The 21,358-nt window shown below is 40.3% G+C and overlaps 2 protein-coding genes across 24 annotated transcripts in view; one reads left to right on the top strand and one right to left on the bottom strand.

Moving 5' to 3' along the window:
• Positions 1-8,162, bottom strand: part of AP4S1 (adaptor related protein complex 4 subunit sigma 1) — an 82,432-nt gene extending 74,270 nt beyond the window's left edge. For 7 of the 18 annotated variants that reach the window (XR_013385949.1, XM_077908934.1, XM_077908938.1 and 4 more), the window contains exon 1: positions 7,303-7,556. The gene's annotated coding sequence lies outside the window, so the exon portion shown is untranslated. Of the gene's footprint in view, positions 1-6,089; positions 6,492-7,302; positions 7,560-7,627; positions 7,778-7,804; positions 7,957-8,007 lie in introns of those variants that run through there. The other 11 variants (XM_077908923.1, XM_077908929.1, XM_077908932.1 and 8 more) reach the window with 10 other exon arrangements.
• The window catches only part of STRN3 (striatin 3), a 112,682-nt gene continuing 97,494 nt past the window's right edge, over positions 6,171-21,358 (top strand). For 2 of the 6 annotated variants that reach the window (XM_077908914.1, XM_077908915.1), the window contains exon 1: positions 6,674-7,185. In XM_077908914.1, coding sequence (XP_077765040.1) covers positions 6,904-7,185 — 282 coding nt within the window. In that variant the 5' untranslated portion in view covers positions 6,674-6,903. Of the gene's footprint in view, positions 6,307-6,669; positions 7,186-21,358 lie in introns of those variants that run through there. The other 4 variants (XM_077908918.1, XR_013385948.1, XM_077908913.1 and 1 more) reach the window with 4 other exon arrangements.

The raw sequence follows: 21,358 nt of genomic DNA, 5'->3' as shown, positions 1-21,358 counted from the left end.
ATAAATAATTTTAGGTTACATAGTAAGCAATTTAAACTCTAAAATGCCCAGAGTGTAGAGAGGCAAGGTGATAGCAGCAGAGTAGTTTTGGGAGCTCCCATGATCCACTCATAAAAATGGTGATAGCAGCAAGGATGGGAAAAATCCAAGTCTACAGGCAACATCTTTACTAAAAACCAGGTGAAAAACAGTCCCTGGAACTCTAGAATGGGGAGAGTCAAACAACACTTAGCATAGGGGTGTATGGGTGCTTCAGTTGGTTAAGCATCTGACTGCCACTCTGGTCGTGATCTCATGGGGTCAAGTCCCTCAAGAAGCTCCCCTGAACCCATGCTCGTCAGGGAGTCTGCTTGTGCCTTTCCCTCTGCCCCTTCCCACTGCTCGTGCTCTGTTTCTCTCAAATAAAATCTTAGGAAAAATAAAAGCGCATGACCATAGCTGTGCTGGCAGAGGTGGAGGTTTGAAAATGTGGTCTTATAAAAGTCTAAAGAGCCAAAGAATCCAGAAATCACTAAGTCATCATCCAAAGGAAGGAGCCCTGCTTCCCCACTTGAAATGAGAGCCAGGAGGAAGCCTGGCAGGGTCTCTTTTGCCAATGAGTGCAAGGAAAGGTCCCATCTAGGACCTTCTAGTTTATAGAAAATATGGAGGAGGAAGGAATAGCTAACTAATACCATAAAAATGCAATCAGCCAAATGCAGGAAATTCTATAGTATAAATAACCTGGTTTCTTTGACAAAATGGCATGGCATTGTTGGGATGAGGGGAAGGCAAATCAAAAAAGACCTAAAGACATATAAACTAAATGAAATACGTGGGGACATCTGGGTGGCTCAGTGGTTGAGCACTTGCCTTTGTCTCAGGGTATGATCCTGGGGTCCTGGAATCCAGTTCAACATCAGGATCCCAGCGGGAAGCCTGCTTCTCCCTCTGCCTACATCTCTGCCTCTCTCTGTGTCTCTCATGAATAAATAAAGTCTTTAAAATAAATGAAGGAAGGAAGGAAGGAAGGAAGGAAGGAAGGAAGGAAGGAAGGAAGGAAGGAAGGAAGAAAGAAAGAAAGAAAGAAAGAAAGAAAGAAAGAAAGAAAGAAAGGGAAAGAAAGAAAGAAAGAAAGAAGAAAGAAAGAGATAGATGTGGATTTTGTTAGGATCCTGATTTGAAGCCACCAACTCCTTAAAAAAATTTTTTTGAGACAATTGGGAGAAATTGAGTATGGGCTGGGGATTAGACTATATTAAACAATCACCATTAACTTTGTAGGTGTGACATTAGTATTGTGGTATGTTTTTTTTTAAAAGGTCCTAATCTGTTAAAGATATTTAGAGGAGTGTGTACCAAAGAAATAATACGATATTTGGGATTTACTTTAAAATATTACTGGGCCTGCCCTGGAAGCATGGGAGAAATTCTGTTTCAAGGCATCTTTGAGCTTGTCAAGTAATGTCATGAGCAAAGCTCACCCTCCCAAGTTGAAAAATTTAGGGACAAGTTGTAATTGAAATTAAACGGTAGCAGACATGTCCATTAGGGGATTTGACAGCTTTATGAAGCTTGTGATAAATGAATGCATCAAGATGGCAGGTGATTATACGAGGAAATAGTATCATCACGTTTAAGCCTTGGGATATTTAAAACCAAAGGCTTGTTCACAACAGAAATCAATTGCTTCTACACGTCTCCTCTCCAATGGACCAGTTTTATTATGATATGAAAACTGGTGCTGCAGACATTTTTTTAATTAAATTGCAATACTGGGGATCCCTGGGTGGCTTGGTGGTTTGGCACCTGCCTTCGGCCCGGGGCGTGATCCTGGGGTCCCGGGATTGAGTCCCGCATTGGGCTCCCTGCGTGGAGCCTGCTTTGCCCTCTGCCTGTGTCTCTGCCTCTCTCTCTCTCTCTCTCTGTGTGTCTCTCATGAATAAAAAAATAAAATCTTTAATAAATAAATAAACTGCAATCTTATTAAATTTTTACAATGGTAAAAAAAAATCCTCAGTAAAAAGGTGGAATAGATGAACTAAGAACAGCAAAATCTTGGTAACTGTTGCAAGTGTTCATAAGACTTTGTTTCTATATTCACATGATTGAAATTTTTGTTTTTTATTTTATTTTTAAGCAACCTCTACACCCAATGTGGGGCTCGAATTTACAACCCTGAGATCAAGAGTCACATGCCCTAATCACTGAACCTGCTAGGCGCCCCCATGATTGAAATTTTTCAAAATAAAAAGTTAAATAGAAAATATCTATGTACAGGGACGCCTGGGTGGCTCAGTGGTTGAGCATCTGCCTTCGGTCCAGGGCGTGATCTTGAGGTCCTGGGATCGAGTCCCCCATCAGGCTCCCTGCATGGAGCCTGCTTCTCCCTCTGCCTCTCTCTGTCTCTCATGAATAAATAAAATCTTTAAGAAAAAAAAGAAAATAAAATGTCTATGCACAGCATGATTTAGAATATCCAATTACTATATTAAAACCTATGAAACAGAAGGAGCAAAGAATAGGATTTATTTTTAAATGCTCTAAAGAATTCTTCAATCTTTTTTTGTGGGGTAATCATCATGTTCTTCAGGTTACTCTGTTAATAAAAACACAAAGCTATCACTTAAAAATATGTTGTTATAAAAGAAACCAAGTTTTTGTGAATTTTTGCCAAATCTAAAACATTCTCCAAAGAGAACACTCTCTAGCAATCTATGCTAGAAATCTTTCCCAGACAAAATGTCTGTGTCTGGTTCTTTTGAACATTCTCCACTGTTGCTCTAATAGGAGGCAAACCAAATTTCCAAGATAGTTAAATTATTGCCTAGGAAAGTTTTGACAATTTCTAATTTGTCACATTTCCTACTTATTTGGTTTCACATTTATGGATCAGGTTGTTCACTCTTAGCCAATGTCCAGGGGGGACTACGCTCTAGGCAATTTTCTTCCCCTTCAATTGTGACATCTTTGTGAGTTAGCTATTATACAATATTATCACAGCATATTGCCTTCTGACTATTACCCAGAAGACAGTTCAGGAATGGACTTGGACTAGAATTTTATATAGCATGCTATGTTTCCTAAAGGTTTTGTTACCTATTTTTCTACAACCTTTGAAGGTCCTTTTCCTTTTCTTTTCCACACAACATATTATTTGAATAGTTCAAGTGCCCTGCATGGATTTCTACAATTTTCTTAGCCACAGGCAACTCCTGTCATGAGAAGTAGATATCTGATCTTATTTGGCAGGTTCAACCATGGTGTAGGGCAAAGCTGTCTCGTCCTTTACTGTTCTATCTACATTATACTATTTGCTCTCTTGGTTTTTAAACACATACTAGGTCTTCTCAGAGATCTTCCTCCTTTGTTCTTTATAAGTGTAAACACTACATAATTTCCCCAAGTGACTAGATCACTCCTAAATCACCTGAAAAAGATCTTAAAAGTGCAAATGATTTGAGAACCTGTGAGAATGATATTGAGCCACTGAGAGGATAGTAGGAGGAAGAACAGTGAAGGGAGACGTTGTTTCCAAATAAACATACACACTCATGCTATGAATGGGACCCACTTGCTATTCTACTAAGGGCCTGAGGAGGTGACCCAGAACTCTTAGCTCTCTCATCTTCCCATAGAGATAATAGCACTTGTTGCAATCTTTTCACATGATGCAAAAAGATGACTAGACTAGTGTTTGTGAACCAGTTAGAGCTCTTTGTTAGAAGGATGTCAGGTTCATAGTCAGCAAGGTGTAAAACTAGATGTTCAGGTGAATAATTACAGGGAGCCATGAAGTTCTCAAAGGCAGGGTCAAAACTCTGTACATCAGGTATTGCAATAATTGGGAAGAAGACATCTGATGTTAACTACTCCTGACTTATTTAAAAGCCTGGAATTCCTTAAGATACCTCTACTGACATAATACACAAAGATCAAATATGATAAATCCCTTTTTGGTCAGATAGAATAAGCACACAGGTTTCTAAGATTAGCTAACAGGAAAGGAAAAAAAAACCCTAAAATTCTAAATTTATATATATTTAATATAAATAGGTATTCTTGAAGATCATCAGCAGCATACTGAAACTAACAGAATCAATGGGAGAGGAAGAGCGATGGACAGGACTGATGACAGAACAAAAAGGAAGTTTCAAAGGTGAAACTGAAGAGAGGAAATGACTCAGCCACAGTTCCAAGGAGGGAGTTCCAGTTAGGTGAGTTGTAGGTTATGATATGGCCTGGGAAAGCTTATTACACACAAAGGACAAGATTCCAGGACACTGGAGTATTCTCAGGGGTCATGGACACAAAGTATAAGGACAATAATGTGTACAAAATATTCTCCTCACAGAGTCAAAAATCTTGGTGTCTTTCTCTTTTAATACTCAGGGTAAAAAGTCAACTATAAAAAACGAAAACAAAGTAAAAAAGAACTCAGGGCAGTTTTGGTCATTGACCCTTGAAATAGCTGGTATAATGGTAGCAAAAAAACTAATAATACAAAAAAATTGAGGTGAAGGAAAAATATATTAGTCTAGTCCACATTTCAGTTATTAATCATTTTTGGGAGACTGCACTATCCCAGACATGGAAGGTGGGGAACATTAAGGTGGCCAGGTTTAAACTAACACAAGAATAAAGGTAATGGAATAGATGTGATATAGATAAGGAATAGAAATGAAACATGTACTGAGAAAGGGACTGGGTGTAGGGGCTGAGTAAAAAGAAGATAGTACAATGACTACCAGCCCTCAGGTTTGGATGTAATGCCATTTAATAAGATAGGTAATAGAAGAGAAATAGTTTTTTTTTTTTTTTTGGAAGGTGGGTGGGGAGGAAAATAGAAGGATTATCAATCTAGTTTTTACTTGAGCTTGAGGTACCAGTGGGAAATATAAGTACTCATGTTCTTCTTTTGATGCCACATAACAGAGATCAATTACATCTACTCACCTACATTTCTTTGAGACATATTTGGAACTTTTTCTTTTCTTTTTTAAAGATTTTATTTATTTATTCATGAGAGACAGAAAGAGGCAGAGAAATAGGCAGAGGGAGAGGCAGGCAAGGAGCCTGATGTGGGACTCATCCCAGGACCTCAGGATCACATCCACAGCCAAAGGCAGACGCTCAACCACTGAGCCACTCAGGCACCCCTGGAACTTCTTCTATACTATGAGGCCCCTCAAAAAAGGAAGAGGACTGAATAAGCAGGTTTTATGCTGGTCACTATAAAATGGAAAAATAGTACTTAAAAATATGGAGAAACAGCTTTTAATAATATGTGACCTAAGACCTCACTCATTTCATAGACAAAACATGGCAGCAGGGGTAACAGATCATCACTAAACATAGTAAGAGTAGACATGATTAAGTAAGATGTACTATTTTAGTCTTTTTGAAATTATACTTTGAGTGGTGCTGTGCATTACACAGTGAGAGTTTTACTGGTAGTAGAGAAGAAAAAAAATAATGCGATCAATTTTATGTGCAGTTTTCCCGCATAGCTGTAATTATTGAACCTTTTTTCCTTATTACATTGTTAAACATTATTCTTGTCCTATTTTTCAACCAAGTGGTTATTAGCTATATTAACTTTCTTTAGAAACACAGTAGTTCATTAAGGATGTTTCCTGGCAACCTAAGCATATAAAACACACACAATGGTACTTAAAAGATTAAATGTGTCTTTTAGGTGTATATTACATTCATTTAAACATCATTTAATGACCCAGGAAAACATCTTCGCGGCTGTTCATCTAGGATTTTATATTGTATTCACGACGCTTTTATTTTGTTTTCATCACAGGATTCCATGAATGCCACCTGTGAACCCTTTCATTCTAAAACACCGAACTGTTCGTCTAACAAGTCTCCTTCAAAGTTACCTTTCCCTCTCTCCCCCCGTACCATCGTCAAGATCTAAAGCTTTTCACTATTCCTTCTCCCAAGAAAAAAATGAAAACATTCACTCCTGCTCCTCCCGCCCCCGCCCCCCCCGCGCCAACCCACCCCAGAATAGGAGAAAGAGGGGCGGCAAAGTGGAACAAGCTGCGTCCCGCGCCCGGGAGCACGGAGCTAGGACACCGAGACCCGCAACCAGTCACCGTGTCCGGAAGGGGCTGGGCTATCTGCCAAAAGAGAACGTCCATCCCCAAAGCCTCAGGAATGACGGGTACTTAGAGCGAGTGACAAGCGGAGGAGGAGGCCCGACCCTCTGGGACGTCCTGAAACACGCCAGGAATGCGAAAGAAACGCCAGGCATCCCGGGCGGGCGGCAGCCGGCCAGAGCGCCCAGCCAGGTTACGACGGTCCTGGAAGCAGGCATGCCGCTGGCCCCGGGGGGGGGGGGGGGGGGGACGACGCTCAAGGGGCTGCTGACTGAGCGAGGGAAGCTGACGGTTGGGAGCGCCCGAAAGTTCGGGTGGGCGTCCCGCAACACAGCCCAGCCCAGAGGCCGCAGCGAGGCACCGGAGCAAGCCGGAGGAGCGCCTGGGGGCGGGGCCAGAGCCCCACCCCGCCTCCAGCGCCCTCACGAGCCCTCAGTACGCCTGCGTAAGGCGAGGCCGCGCTCTATTTGGCTGCTAGGCGCGCGGCGGCAGCGGCGTTCTCTACCCGGCATGCTGCGCGGGAGCGACGGCCCTACGTCTCTCCCCTTCCCAACCCAGCCCCCTCCCCCCTCCCGCCGCGGCCCCCCCTTTCCCTAAAGTGAGTGAGTGAGACGGGCAGATGGAGGAGGGACTGTAATGGCGGCGGCCGGCAGCTCCCTGCTCTGACCCGCGGCAAGCGTACAGCAACGACCCCCTCCTCGCCCCTCTCCCAGCCGGCCTCCGCCCCGCCGGCAGCGCGGGGCCACCCTCCCCGGCCCTTCCCCCAGCCGTCGGCTTCTCGCCCTGCGCCCCGGCCGGGGCCCCACACACAATGGACGAGCTCGCCGGAGGCGGCGGTGGCGGCCCGGGGATGGCGGCCCCTCCAAGGCAGCAGCAAGGACCTGGGGGGAACATGAGCCTTTCGCCAGGGGGGAATGGAGCGGCGGGCGGCGGAGGTCCTCCAGCCGCCGAGGGAGCGGGTCCCGCGGCAGGCCCGGAGCTGTCCCGGCCGCAGCAGTACACTATCCCGGGGATCCTGCACTACATCCAGCACGAGTGGGCTCGCTTCGAGATGGAGCGGGCGCACTGGGAGGTGGAGCGGGCCGAACTGCAGGTACCTCGCTGGGGTCGGGGTGCGGGACGGCTGCGGCGGCGGGGCTCCCGGCCGGGGGGTGGGGCCGGGACTCCCCTCGGTCGGAGCCCCGGGCCTGGGGGGCTGGGGGCAGCCTACCTGTGCAGCTCGGGGGGCGATAGTCCTGCCTACGGCTCTGGCGACGGCTCTCCCGAGGGCCCCCCTCCCCCTTTCCCGCAGAAGCTTGTTCCCCAGCCCTTGCTAGCTGCGCGGTGCGGGCTTCCTTGGGGCAGCCATTTTGACTTTTAGTATGGCGTCTGCGGGGGCTCCTCTGGAGGCGGCCTGCCGGGCCTCCGGGGCTTGGGGCAGAACTCCTCTCAGTGGGAGAGTCCGGCGTGGGGTGACGGGGCGCGAAGCTTGCAGCTGACTGCGCCTTCTGCGAGGGAGAGCCCGAGGGGAGGGTTTGCGATGGGCATTTCATTACCTTTTCCTTTTTCACCCCCCTATCCGATTTGGCGTTTCTTGGGCCCCTCTCCCGTAGTTGGTGCGCACTTGCCCCTTGACAGCCACGCTTCTTTCCAGGGCTGCCACCGAGCGTAGTGTCCTGCTGCTGACTTGGGAAGTTGACGTTTCCTACCGCCAACTTTAAGTACCTTCTTACCTGGGATGCTGCCTTACTTAGGTTCCCTCCCGGTCAGTTCTTCCCAAGCGACTGACTCATCATCACTGCTTCTCTAAATTGAATTTTTCTTTCGGGAGTACCCTTCCTTCCCCGGGCCTCCAGCCCCTCCTTTAGCCCTGTGAAGCCGAACCAGAGTCTCTCTGCCGTGTTTAGGAAACAACCGAGGAAAGATTTAGTGTTACCTTGAAGTGTGACACGTACTTGTCCCACGTTAACTGACTCGCGCAGGGGAAGCAAGGTTAAATATCCCCAGAATCCTTCATAATTGAGCCTTACTTGATCTTTTAAAGGTGAAACTTTGCTAGGCTGGTTCACCTAACTTGTGGAGGAACGTTGGTAGTTGAAGAGCTCACGTCTTGGATTTCAGAATGGCTACATCCTTTTAAGAGGATTGTTCAACTCTTGGGTACTTGTGTTTATTTTTAAAGCCCTTTCCAGGGCAAAATTAGGCTTAGAAGGAAAAAGCATGCATCCAAATAGTGTTGCACCTGTTCTTCAGACTGGTATATATTTAGAATGTAAGTAGTAGTGTTCGCTGATATATATATATCGTATATGCCTACGGTGAATAGTTAGGAAGATACGGTGTTGCAGGAAGGAAGACTGGATTAACTTAGGGTGTCTTCAAACAAATATATATTTTTTTAGTTTAATTTTGAATTAGTTATCTTTGATTCTACAAAGTTAGTGGAGCTAAACTTTTAAAAAGGACTTTTATATATCTTGACACTTTATCAAGTCTTCAAAAAACTTAATTATAAATTAACACCTGTTAGTCAATTCAATGTTTTAGAATTGTGTTTTGATATACTGTAGGACTTTTAAAAATAGAACTTTCCAAAAGCTTGTATCATAATTGTCTGTAGTTTCTTTTTTCTTTTCTTTCTTTCTTTCTTTCTTTTTTTTTTTTTTTTTTTTTTGTAGTTTCTTTTAACTTGTATGTATGTAGTCTAGTTTAAAATATCTGGGATTTATAGAGTTTTGCTGATAAACAACTTTTTACTACACCATGTTGCAAACGGTATACTGTATGAAGATAATAAGACGGTTATTTTTAAAAATTGCATTTAAAAATGCACTGAGGCTTAGACTCACTAAATAATACCTCACCAGTCCCTGGATATAGTGTCTAATGACCTCTGCACTGTTGTATGAAAGATTGGTGTTTTTTTTTTTTCCCCTGCCCTAGAGGATGAGACATTTATTTTGCCCTGTAAGCACCCGAAAGCTTGGATTTTAACACTTTGTAAGTTAACAGTGCATTAGTCATTTATAAGCTTCACTAATTTAAGTATCTGAGGAAATAGCTTATTTGTGTCTAAATTAAAAAAAAAACCTATAATGAAGTCTATATGTCTGCCTTAGCCCTTTCTTTACTTTTTAGTTCTCTTTGCCAGTAACAGTGAAGTCTTTTAAGGAAGATTCCTTTTGCTTGTTTGCTTTCCAGTTGATCTGCTATTGTAATACTAGTTCTGATAAAGCCTTTCTAAGCTTTTTTTGTTTGCTTACTTTTAAGAAGTTCTACAGTGTCTCTAGACTCTTAGTTTTTCCTGGGATTTTCATTATTTCACACTGATTCTTTTGAAATGGAATGTGCATGATTCTGTTTGTATGTTTTTGTTCTACATATTTTTCTAAAATGTTATATTGGGTTACTTAGTTAAAAGGGTTTCAGGTTTGTTTCTGGAATATCGAATTTGCTTTAGGTACTTTCAGTCTTTAATAAGATTGCTTGTGAGATGCACATTTAACAGTGTATGTGTCAAGGGGCACCTGGCTGGCTCCCCTGATTGAGCATGTAGCTCTTGATCTCCAGGTTGTAAGTTTGAGCCCCGTGTTGGGTGTAGAGATTACTTAAAAAAATAAAATCTTAAGAAAAAAAATGTGTCAAATAAAAAATTTATTAAGGTTTCAGTGAAGTGTCAACGGATTTTAACTGTAAACTTTATTTTTAGGAATAAGAGAGCTTAAATATTATTTTGTGTATAGCCTCAGATCACTTTGATGTGTGGATGAACAGTGACTCAGAAATGTTCAATATTAGAACTATTCAATGATGAATATGAAGAGGTTAGGGTACACCCAATTTTGATGTAAAATTTCAGCATGGAATCCTGTTTTCCCTGGCTTTGCAAAGGATCTTTTTTTTTTTTTTTTTTTTTTTTTTAATTGTTCAGGCTTCTCATTGAACTTGGGGCTTGAACTCACGACCCTGAGAACAAGAGTTGCATGCTCTACCAACTGATCCAGCCAGGCGCTCCTGTAAAGGATTTTAAGTTGGAATTTTGCGGTGTGGTTCTATTCTCTGTAAAAGGAATTTTGGGTGAAGGTCTGTCTTAGAAACTTGGAACTAAACCAGAGGATCATGTCTTAATGCTCTTTTATCTTCATGACATAAACTTACTTGGGATTCCGGTAAGGCTTTAGAAGTAAGGCTCTAGAACAGTGGTTCCTAGATGAGAATTCTAGTCAGAATCACTTGTAAAACTTAAAAATATGCAGGCCTCTGCCTCATTCTCCAGAGATTTGGATTAATTTGGTCCAAGACTTGGAGAAAATTGACTGTTTATGGGATTTTTGCATTCATGTTATATAAAAATTATAACTGCCATTTAATCAGCGCTACAACCTTATGAGGTAGTTACCATTCCTGTTTTACAGATGAGATAAGCTTAGGTGACATAACTTTGCCAAGGTCACTTACCTTTAAAGTGTTGCAGCTAAGATTTAAACCTGTTTGAATCCAAAGCTTGTGATCTTATTACCATCGTATTATATTGTCATGTTACCATTTTTTATAGAAATGTAATCTGACTTGTAATTCTTCATCTACCATTATGTGGCACACAGTAGGACATTCCAACAAAGTCTTATTGAGCCCCCATTCTGTGCCAGGTCTAGTTTATGTATATTGCAAATGTCCTTATATTTTTCTCTGTAGTGGTATGCACTTAGGGTATCCACAAAATGTTTGTCAACTATGGAAATACGACATAGATGATACAGAGAGAATGTAGTCCAGGAGTTTGTATTCTAAACTATTAATTGAACAAATGTAAAAATTTTAGTGTTTGTGTTTGCACTCTCTGGCATACAGATTTGTCATGACAGATGTTGCCACCTAAAGATCTTAATAGATAATTCACTTAAGCATAACTTGATTTCTTCATTTTTAAAAGAAAACTAACAGTTTATTCTGCACTCCTGCTTTTATTGTTGAGATTTTCTCAGAATAGTCTAGAAGAGTGATTTGCAAATCCAGGTGGGTTTTTTATTGCAACATTTTATAAATCTATGAAATTACAAAAAATAAGAACAGTATGGTAGTTTTTATAAAGGTGCTTCCTTTATTCTGAGAGTTTTAGACTTCATCAATTTTCTCTGTTCTGCAGTTCGTATTTCAAATGATGGTGACAGCAAGAAGAAAAAAGTTTATTTGATAGAATTAAAGAGGCCACAACCTTATGTCATTTTCTCTGTTTATTTTTGAAGTCCTTGTAAACAAAAAGTCTAGGGACCCCTAATCTGGAATTCTCTCTTCCTCTTTTTAGCCCTTAACCCTGCTCTATAGTCTTACCTTTTTGCCCTATTCTCCTTAAACCCATCTGAACATCTTGTAGGATATTGTTTTTTCTGTTGATGGCTGGCCTTCAAATTCCCAAATCCTGTGGCTTATTTTTTTTTTTTAAGATTTTATTTATTTATTTGAGAGCGGAAAGAGGAGGAGAGGCAGAGGGAGAAGCGGACTCCCTGCTGAGTGCGGAGCCTGATCCATAGGGCTTCATCCTAGGACCCTGGGATCACAATCTGAGCCTAAGGCAGAGGCTTAACCCACTGAGCCACCCAGGCCCCCCAGCCTGTGGGGTTTTTTTTTTTTTTTAAACTTTATTCACTTAACCAGCACTTCTGTATTAACTGTTTCTTCCTCAGAACCCTTTTCTTTGGCTTCCACTGTGTAATTCCCTAGTTTCCCTTTTGTCCACTAAACACTTTTATTCATGTTTCCTCTCCTTTGTTCCCCGTCGTTGTTCCCTGGGACTCTTGTTCTCTTAGTGTATTTACTGTCTGTATGTTTCATTTAAAATTGGATTTTCAGCTACCACTTAGGGTTTTTTTTTTTTTTTAATTAAAATTTTTTTAAGAGGGAGGAGAGCAGAGCAGAGGGAGAGAGAGAATCTAAATCAGGGTCCGTGCCCATCTCACAACTTTGAGATCATGACCTGAGCTGAAATCGAGAGTCCAGTGCTTAACAGGCTCAGCCACCCAGGCGCCCCACCACTTAGGTCTTAATATCTAATGTTTTTTAGTTACTGTTCGCTAAGTATTATTCCAGTGCTTCAGTATTAGCTCCTTTAATCCTAAACAACCCAATGAGGTTGGCACAGTTGGTTTCTTTTGTTACTGCCTTTTTTTTTTTTTCCATTTTGGTGTGCACTAGAAATTTGGGGCCCAGAGGTAAATAATCAGCCCCAAGATTGCACAACTAGCAGGTAGCAGAACTAGAATTTAAACTTGGACAGGCCTTCTCTAGAAGCCATGTTCTTACCGCTACTAGATCTTCGGTTATCAAATGTCTCATATTTCTAATTTCCTGTTTAACTTTTTACTTTAAATTCAATACATTCATTATTCATTTCATCTTCAATGCTTGCTGTCCCCCCCACCATAACACTTAACCTACTAATTCTCCTTTTTCTCTGTTATTGTTAATGTTCATCACCACCCTTCTTATCATTAGATGCTAGAGAGATCAGGGAGCTTTATCCCTATATATATATAGAGAGAGTAAGTTTTATTGATTCTAGTATAATCATTCAGTGAATGTATTTGAGTATTACTTTGTGCTAGGCACCAGGTATTTAATGATATATGAAATAAGGACCTTGTCTCATGGAACTTATAGTCTAGAAATAATAAAATGTGATAAACCAGAAATTAACTGGATAAGTGGTGAGAAAAACGGTAAATAGGAAACTATGTAGATAATGGACTTTCAGATAAATAGGTAGTGTTTATTGAACAATTTCTATATGCCAAGAATTTAAATTCTTACATGTTAGCTCATCTAATTCTCATAAAGCCCCTGGAGATGAGAATACTTTTAGATCTGAAGTATGAATACCTAACTATAGGTATTCCAGTTAGAAGGTACAGCACCAGCAGAAGTTCTGAAGGAGGAGAGAGCTGGGCTGGCTTGCTTGCTTTCTTTCTTTCTTTCCTTTTTTTTTTTTTTGTAAGATTTTATTATTTAAGAGAGAGAGAGATTACAAGTAGTGGGGGAAGGGCAGAGGGAGAAGCTGAGCAGGGGGCCCAGTGCTGGACTGGATCCCAGGAGTCTGGGATCATGACCTGAGTCGAAAGCACATGCTTAAATGACCAAGGCGCCCAGGAGAGAGCTGTGTTTGAAAGTGTGTGAACTGAACTATAGTGATTCAAGGGGCTATGAATTATAGATATAGCCTCAGTATGCTAAAACATATGTACATATTTTAAAGCTTTATTTATTTATTTTGAGAGGGATCGCTGGGTGGCTCCTTGGTTGAGCACATCTGCCTTTGGCTCAGGGAGTGATCCTGGAGTCCCAGGATCAAGTCCCACATCGGGCTCCCTGCATGGAACTTGCTTCTCTCTCTGCCTATGTCTCTGCCCCCCCCCCCCCCGTGTGTGTCTCTCATGAATAAATAAATAAAATCTTTTAAAAAGGGGGGGGAGCGCGTGCACATGGGGTTGGGAAGGGGCAGAGGGAGAGACAGTCTCAAGCAGACTCCGTGCTGAACTGTAAGCTTGATGCGGGACTTAATCCCATGACCCTGAGATTACAACCTGATCTGAAACCATGAGTTCAGCACCCAACTGACTGTGTCATCCACGTGCCCCTAATATATATTTTAATTCAATGATTAATATTTTGGGATTTAGTCTCCATTATATATAATGAAAGCTGGGGAGCCTCTTTTAGTTTAAAAAAAATGGGTGAGTTGGGACGTCTGGGTAGCTCAGCAGCTGAGTGTCTGCTTTCGGCTCAGAGTGTGATCCTGGCGTCCTGGGATGGAGTCCCGCATCAGGCTTCCTTCATGGAGCCTGCTTCTCCCTCTGCCTGTGTCTCTGCCTTTCTTTCTCTGTGTCTCTCATGAATAAATAAATAAAATCTTTAAAAAAAATGGATGAGTAAAAATTTTTGCATAGAATGTCCCTGAAGCTTGGTAATCACTGACCTCAGGAAATCACCCTGATTTATTTTTTCATTTCTTTACTGTCCCTGTCTTCTTTCAGGGTGCTCCTGCCTGAATTCTTTGGAGTAATCTAACAGTTTCCCTCCATACATATTGCTGTCCTAACAGTTTATTCAGTTTATTCTCTATATTGTAAATATGATTGTGTTTCATATACCTTTAATTTTTTTATTATGGAGAGTTTTAAATGTATACAAAAATACAATATCTGTGACTCCTACAAACTTGTCAGTCATCTTAACTCTTCACTGATTTTATTTTACTTATACTTCTATCCATCCACTCCTCTATATATTCTTTTTTTTTTTTTAAGATTTTACTTATTTATTCATGAGAGACACAGAGAGGCAGAGACACAGGCAGAGGGAGAAGCAGGCTCCATGAAGGGAGCCCGACGTGGGACTCGATTCCGGGTCTCCAGGATCAGGACCTGGGCTGAAGGTGGCGCTTAAACCGCTAAGCCAACTGGGCTGCCCAAGATTCCTTCTTAAATGGCTTTTTGTGGCTTGGTCTTTTTAGTGCTGAATATACTGAAGGATGTCATTGCTGCTTCCAGCAATGCCATAATTTGGCAATTATGAATAAACATTCATGTGCAGGTTTTTGTGTGGACATAAGTTTTCAGGTAATTTAGATAAATAACAGAACTTGCTTGCTGGATTGTATAATAAGAGTATGTTTAATTTTTAAGAAACTGCCAAACAGTCTTTCAAAGTGTCTGTACCTTTTTGCATTCCTACCAGCAATGAACAAGAATTCTTGTGTCAGGGATCCCTGGGTGGCGCAGTGGGTTAGCGCCTGCCTTTGGCCCAGGGCGCGATCCTGGAGACCCGGGATCGAATCCCACATCGGGCTCTCGGTGCATGGAGTCTGCTTCTCCCTCTGCCTGTGTCTCTGCCTCTCTCTCTCTCTCTCTCTGTGACTATCATAAATAAATAAAAAAAAAATTAAAAAAAAAATTCTTGTGTCACATTCTTGTCAGCATTTGATGTCCGTGTTTTGGATTTTAGTCATTCTAATATGTTGTAGTGGTATCTTGGTTTAATCTGCAATTCCCTAATGCCATAGAATCTTCGACATTTTTCATATGTTTATTTTCCAAAAGATAAGCATATCTTTTTTGGTGAGGTGTCTTTTCAGATCTTTTGCCCATTTTTAAATTATATTCTCTATTCTCTTCCCTCTTGACATTTTCCTGGTTTTTGAATGGAATGATGTTGGGCATTGTTTCTAGTCAATTTTTCAGTAAATGGCAGCCACACTATTACTTAGAACACTTACTATATGCTTACCTTAAATATTCTTTAATGGCTTAATCTAAAAGGATGAATGGTTGCTTTTTTAAAAAGATTTTTATTTGAGAACAGAGGGAGAGGCAGAAGAGAAGCAGACACCCCGGAGAGCAGGGAGCCCTACACGGGGCTCCATCCCAGGACCCTGAGATCATGACCTGAACCAAAGGCAGGCTTTTAACAGACTGAACCACCCAGGCGCCCAGGAATGACTAATTGTAAAATCACTTTGCCTTTGGCTTTACAGTTACCAAAGGCAATGATTAAATTTATTTTATCTGGAGATACTTGTAAAGTCTCTAATTGTAAGATAGTGAGACCTGTGGTGGCTCCCAAACTTACTTAATGATCATAATTACCTGGGATGCTTTAAAAATACAGATTCCCATATTCCATCCCTTGTCATTGTGATTAAGGAGTTGGAGGTGGAATCTTTTGTTTTTAAAATATATACCTGGTAATTCTGGTTATCAGCCAGGTTTGGGAACCTGCATGATCAAAGGTTATTAATGATTTGGTATAATTCATTTCTCTAACACCTTTCCCTTCAAAATCCTCATTCCTCCTATTGATATTTTAAACTTCAGCAATATATCACTCCTTTCTGTGCATTCAGAGTGACTTGCACTGTATTTACTCTATTGTTGCACTTTTATTTTTTGTTATTTTTGCTTTTCTGCTTTCCAGTACATTGAAGCTACCCTTAAGAGGAGTTTACTGATTTTCAGTATGCTATGAATTTTTGTTGGATTTGTTAGAAACATACTGTGGTGTTTGATTACACAGATGAAAGCTTTACATGTCCATAAAAGGACTATATGAATAATAACATCTGCTAACATTTAATCAGTTTTCTGTGTGTGAGGAATCATTGAATCATTCTTTCATACCATGCCTAAATCATAGGTATACTTATTTCCATTTTAGAGAGAAGGAAACATAGACAAAAGGTTAAATAACTTGTTCAACATACAACAGTAGGAAATGGAGTCAGGAGCTGCTGAGTTGCTTTTGAGCAATGTGTTACTGCCATTTTAAGTTAATAGCAGTATCTAGTGTTCATTGGGACCACCTAAGTGGTAAAGAATTGTAAACAAGTGACTAATGGATAGGCTCAGTGTGACAAGATATAAAAAACTAACTGAAGCAGTTATAGACTTATGGTGAAAATTTGGATCATCTTCAGGTAGACTTTGTAAAAAGGTTTTTAAAATACTTATTGGGCAGCCCTGGTGGCTTAGCGGTTTAGCGCCATCTTCAGCCCGGGGTGTGATCCTGGAGACCCAGGATCCAGTCCCATGGCAGGCTCCCTGCATGGAGCCTGCTTCTCCCTCTGCTTGTGTCTCTGCTCCACCCCCCCCCCCCCCAGGCGTCCCTAAGTCTCGTACTTAACCATATGCCTGTCCATCCTTGATTCCACATTATTAACCACTTTAGTTGGTACTATGTGTATTCTTACTTTTTTATGCAAATAGATATAAGCAAATATACACTACCCTATTTTTCACTTTTTTTGTTTAACATTTCTTGGAAATAATTCTGAAATTTTTTCAGGAAATAAAAAGAAAAGGAAATTCTTTTTTTTTTTTTTTAGATTTTTTATTTTTTTATGATAGTCACACAGGGAGAGAGAGATAGAGGCAGAGACACAGGCAGAGGGAGAAGCAGGCTCCATGCACCGAGAGCCTGACGTGGGATTTGATCCCAGGTCTCCAGGATCGCGCCCTGGGCCAAAGGCAGGCGCCAAACCCCTGCGCCACCCAGGGATCCCAATTCTGAACCTTTCAATAGGGAGGGGCACCTGGCTGGCCCAGTGGTTGAGTGTCTGCCTTCGGCTCCAGTCGGGATCCCGGGATTCTGGGATCAAGTCCCACACCAGGCTCCCTACAGGAAGCCTGCTTCTCCCTCTGCCTTTGTGTCTGCCTCCCTCTATGTATGTTTCTTGTGAGTAAATAATTAAAACCTTTCAGTAGAGAACATTTTTACTTTTTTCTAACAACTACATAGTATTCTATCATGTGGACTAGCCATAGTTGATTTAGCTATTTATTTATTTACTTACTTATTTATTTATTTATTTATTTATTTATTTATTTATTTATTTATGATAGGCAGAGACACAGGCAGAGGGAGAAGCAGGCTCCATGCTGGGAGCCCAAGGTGGGACGTGATCCCGGGACTCTAGGATCACGCCCTGGACCAAAGGCAGGAGCTAAACCTCTGAGCCACCCAGGGATCCCCTCACATAGCAGCATTTGTAACTATGTTCTTAAATGTGTGAGCAACCAACCTTGTTGCCTCAAAATAAACTATTGTATTTGCTTTTTGTTTTGTTAGAGTAATTAGCACTTATAAAATAGAAATTTAATGTTTTATATCATGGTTTGCTTTTAAATCTGAATTTAAATTAGAGGTCATGAATATTTTAGCTTTGAAAACTGCTAACCAGAGATTAGCTCTTTTATTTTATTTTATTTTTTTAAGATTTTCTTTCTTTATTCATGAAAGACAGAGAGAGAGAGGGAGAGAGGCAGAGACACAGGCAGAGGGAGAAGCAGGCTTCATCCAGGGAGCCCGACATGGGACTCGATCCGAGGTCTCCAGGATCATGAACTGGGCTGAAGGCGGCGCTAAACCACTGAGCCACCGGGCTGCCCAAGATTGGCTCTTTTAAACTGGAAGTCTGTTACTGAAATCCTAGAGAATGTAGGAGAAAGGCAAAACAAAGAAAAAGGTGAAATAGAAAAAATGGGGTGGGATGATAGAAGATCTAGCTAACGATAAACAGTGGATGAGTATAATAATATCCAACAGTTGTCTCAGTTATTAAAATAATTTTAGAGTGGCCCAGACTAACATTTAAGAATTGGACCATACTTCCTTAAAATTATATTTTAAAAGGAGGTGAGGGTATGGATTGAAATTCTAGAAAATCAGTACTTAGGAATCTTTATACTTCACATGTATCACTGCACCCAGATCATTTTCTTCTAGCCTTTAATGTAATTTGTAATTTTAGACTTAATGGTTTTGCTCATTTTCCCCTTTTGGATGGATTGTGAACGGAGAAGAATCTACCCCCCCCCCCCCTTTTTTAAACTCATATATATACCCAATGTGACAGTAAAGGGCCTGATATATGACAGGTATTTGCATAAATATTTGTTACTGTTAAATGAGTGAAGTTGAGGCGCCTAGCTGGCTCAATTTGTAGAGCATGCAACTCTTAATTACGGGGTCACGAGTTTGAGCCCCATGTTGGGTATAGGATTTACTTTAAAAAAAATACAAATGAGTAAAGTTGCTGAGGATTCCATTAAGCTGTTAGCTACAAGAAGCTGAATTGTGGGATCCCTGGGTGGCGCAGCGGTTTGGTGCCTGCCTTTGGCCCAGGGCATGATCCTGGAGATCCGGGATCGAATCCCACATCGGGCTCCCGGTGCATGGAGCCTGCTTCTCCCTCTGCCTGTGTCTCTGCCTCTCTCTCTCTCTGTATCTGTCATAAATAAATAAAATATTAAAAAAATAATAATAAATAAATAGTGATTTTATAAAAAAAAAAAAAAAAAAAGAAGCTGAATTGTAATTTTTGTAGTACATAATAGGGAAAAAAGCCCACAAGTTGGGAATGACATCTCAGTAGTAAACTATTCTTTGGCCCTCTCATTTGATAAATGAAACCAAGCTTTGTTTTTTTGTTTTTTATTGTAAAAATAAAATTATTTATTTATTTGCTTCTTCACCTCCTGGGAAATGGAGTATAAGAGAAATCACTACTTCAATTAAAATTAATCTCTGCTTGAGATTAATGCAAAGATTGGGGAGGTGATAATTTTTAATTATAATGATTTTTATGAAGAACATTGAATCAGTACACAATGGTTATGATAAACTAAAAATGAAAGAATTCCATATTACGTGCTAAATCAACTTTATAAAAAATGTTGAAAAATACAGAATAAACTATTTAAGATACCTTTGTGATTTTTGGGTGATGAGATTACTGGCAACTTTATTGTTTCTCCTTATTTCATTTTTTTTTTTAAGATTTTATTTATTCATGAGAGACACAGAAGGAAAGAGGCAGAGACATAGAGGGAGAAGCAGGCTCCTCTCAGGGGTATTTCAGATATGGATTTTATGTCTATATAGTTACTGTTGAAAAACACTCATGAAACAGCAGGTTAAATTTACCAGTTTTTTTTTTTCTTCTTCAAGTAAGCTGTTATGCCCAATGTGGAGCTTGAACTCATGACCCTAAGATCAAGAGTCACATACTCCACCAACTAAGCCAGGCAGGTGCCCCTAAACTTATTAGTATTTTTTAATGAATTTACATATTTATCTTTTCCCCATTTCCTTTTATTACTGATTTTTAAAAAACTGACAAATAGGGCATCCCGGGTGGCTCAGCGGTTTAGCACCGCCTTCAGGTCAGGGCGTGATCCTGGAGACCCAGGATTGAATCCCATGTCGGGCTCCCCACATGGAGCCTGCATCTCCCTCTGCCTCGGCACGCCTCTCTCTCTCTCTCTCTCATGAATAAATAAATAAAATCTTAAAAAAAAAACTGACAAATATACTCTATTAAGATTTATGATTAAAATTTTTGTTTTGTGGTTGTATTTAGTTGCTTTTAAGTTTCTGTGTTTATAATGTTTAAATAAATAACAAATTTATATGAAAATCAAATTACAGGAATGTCAGTGACTTTTTTTGCTAATTTTACTTTCAGTCACAAAACTACTATCTCTTTGGGTATATATCATTTCAGAACTTTTTCCTTTATTTTTTTTTTTTTTCAGTTTTTTATGTAATCTCTGTGCCCAATGTAGGGCTCAAATGCAACCAGCTCTGAGAACTAAGAGTCACATGTTTATTGTCTGAGCCCCCAGAACTTTTTCTATACATACACAACAGTGATTCTCACCTGGGGTCAATTTTGCTCATTTGCTCTCCTGGGACATGTGGCAGTGTCTGGAGATGTTTTTGTTTATCACAAACCAGAGGTGTGGATGGGTGTTACAGACATTTAGTAGAAAGAGGTCAGGAATGTTGTAAAAACATGCACAGGACAGTGGACAGTTCTCTAAACCTCCCCACACCCCCAAATAAAAAAATTATGCAGTCCATGTCAGTAATGCTGAGGTTAGAAACTGATATACAGCTAACTATATGTGTGTATTTATATGGATCATTTCATATCCATTCACGTTCAGTACCTAGAAAAATGCTTGGTAGTGATATGATTGTTGACTGAATATATTAATAAAATAAACTCCTAATTTATCATAGATGTGCTATTTCAATATATATAAATCTGCCTAATTTCTTAATAGCATGAAATGTTATATTTATGAAATACTGTCATTTCTCAAATTAATTTTGCTTAGAGACACATGAATACTAGAATGCTTATGACCAAGATAATTTGGCGTCTACCCAACCTGTGTCTTGTCCAGCTTTCCGGAAGCAACCACTATCAATTCTGATAATTACTTCCTTATTTTTAAATATACACTATCACATCTGACAATATTTTACATTATCTTTTAACTTCCTGTTGTAGAAGAGGATTTATCACACCTCTTTTTATCTCCTTTCACTCTATTTCAATGTAATAAAATTAGTTAAATCTTTAGATTTACATTATTATTACCATGTAAATAATAAATTGTGAATCAAGTGAATGCATTTCTGTAGATTTTTTGTTTTTCTTGTTTGCTGTCTCTTTTTACGTATTTCGTTTTCTGTGTATTTATTGCTTTTTTTTTTTTTGTAAAGGTCTTAGTTGTCACGGTTTTCAAACTCAGTGAGAGTGCATCTATATGTATCTATCAGTTCTGCTGCTGAAGGGAGAGGGGTAAGAAGGACTGTCAGTCCCTTTGCTCTGATCTAGGCTTGTTCTTTCTCTCTCTCTCTCTCTTTTTTTTTTTTTTTAAAGATTTTATTTATTCATGAGAGACACAGAGAGAGAGAGAGAGAGAGAAGCAGAGACACAAGCAGAG

The sequence above is a fragment of the Canis aureus genome, chromosome 9, assembly GCF_053574225.1.
Source record: "Canis aureus isolate CA01 chromosome 9, VMU_Caureus_v.1.0, whole genome shotgun sequence".
Classification (NCBI taxonomy): domain Eukaryota; kingdom Metazoa; phylum Chordata; class Mammalia; order Carnivora; family Canidae; genus Canis; species Canis aureus.
Note: the sequence above shows the minus strand (reverse complement) of the source record. Positions and strands in the feature narration are given on the sequence as shown.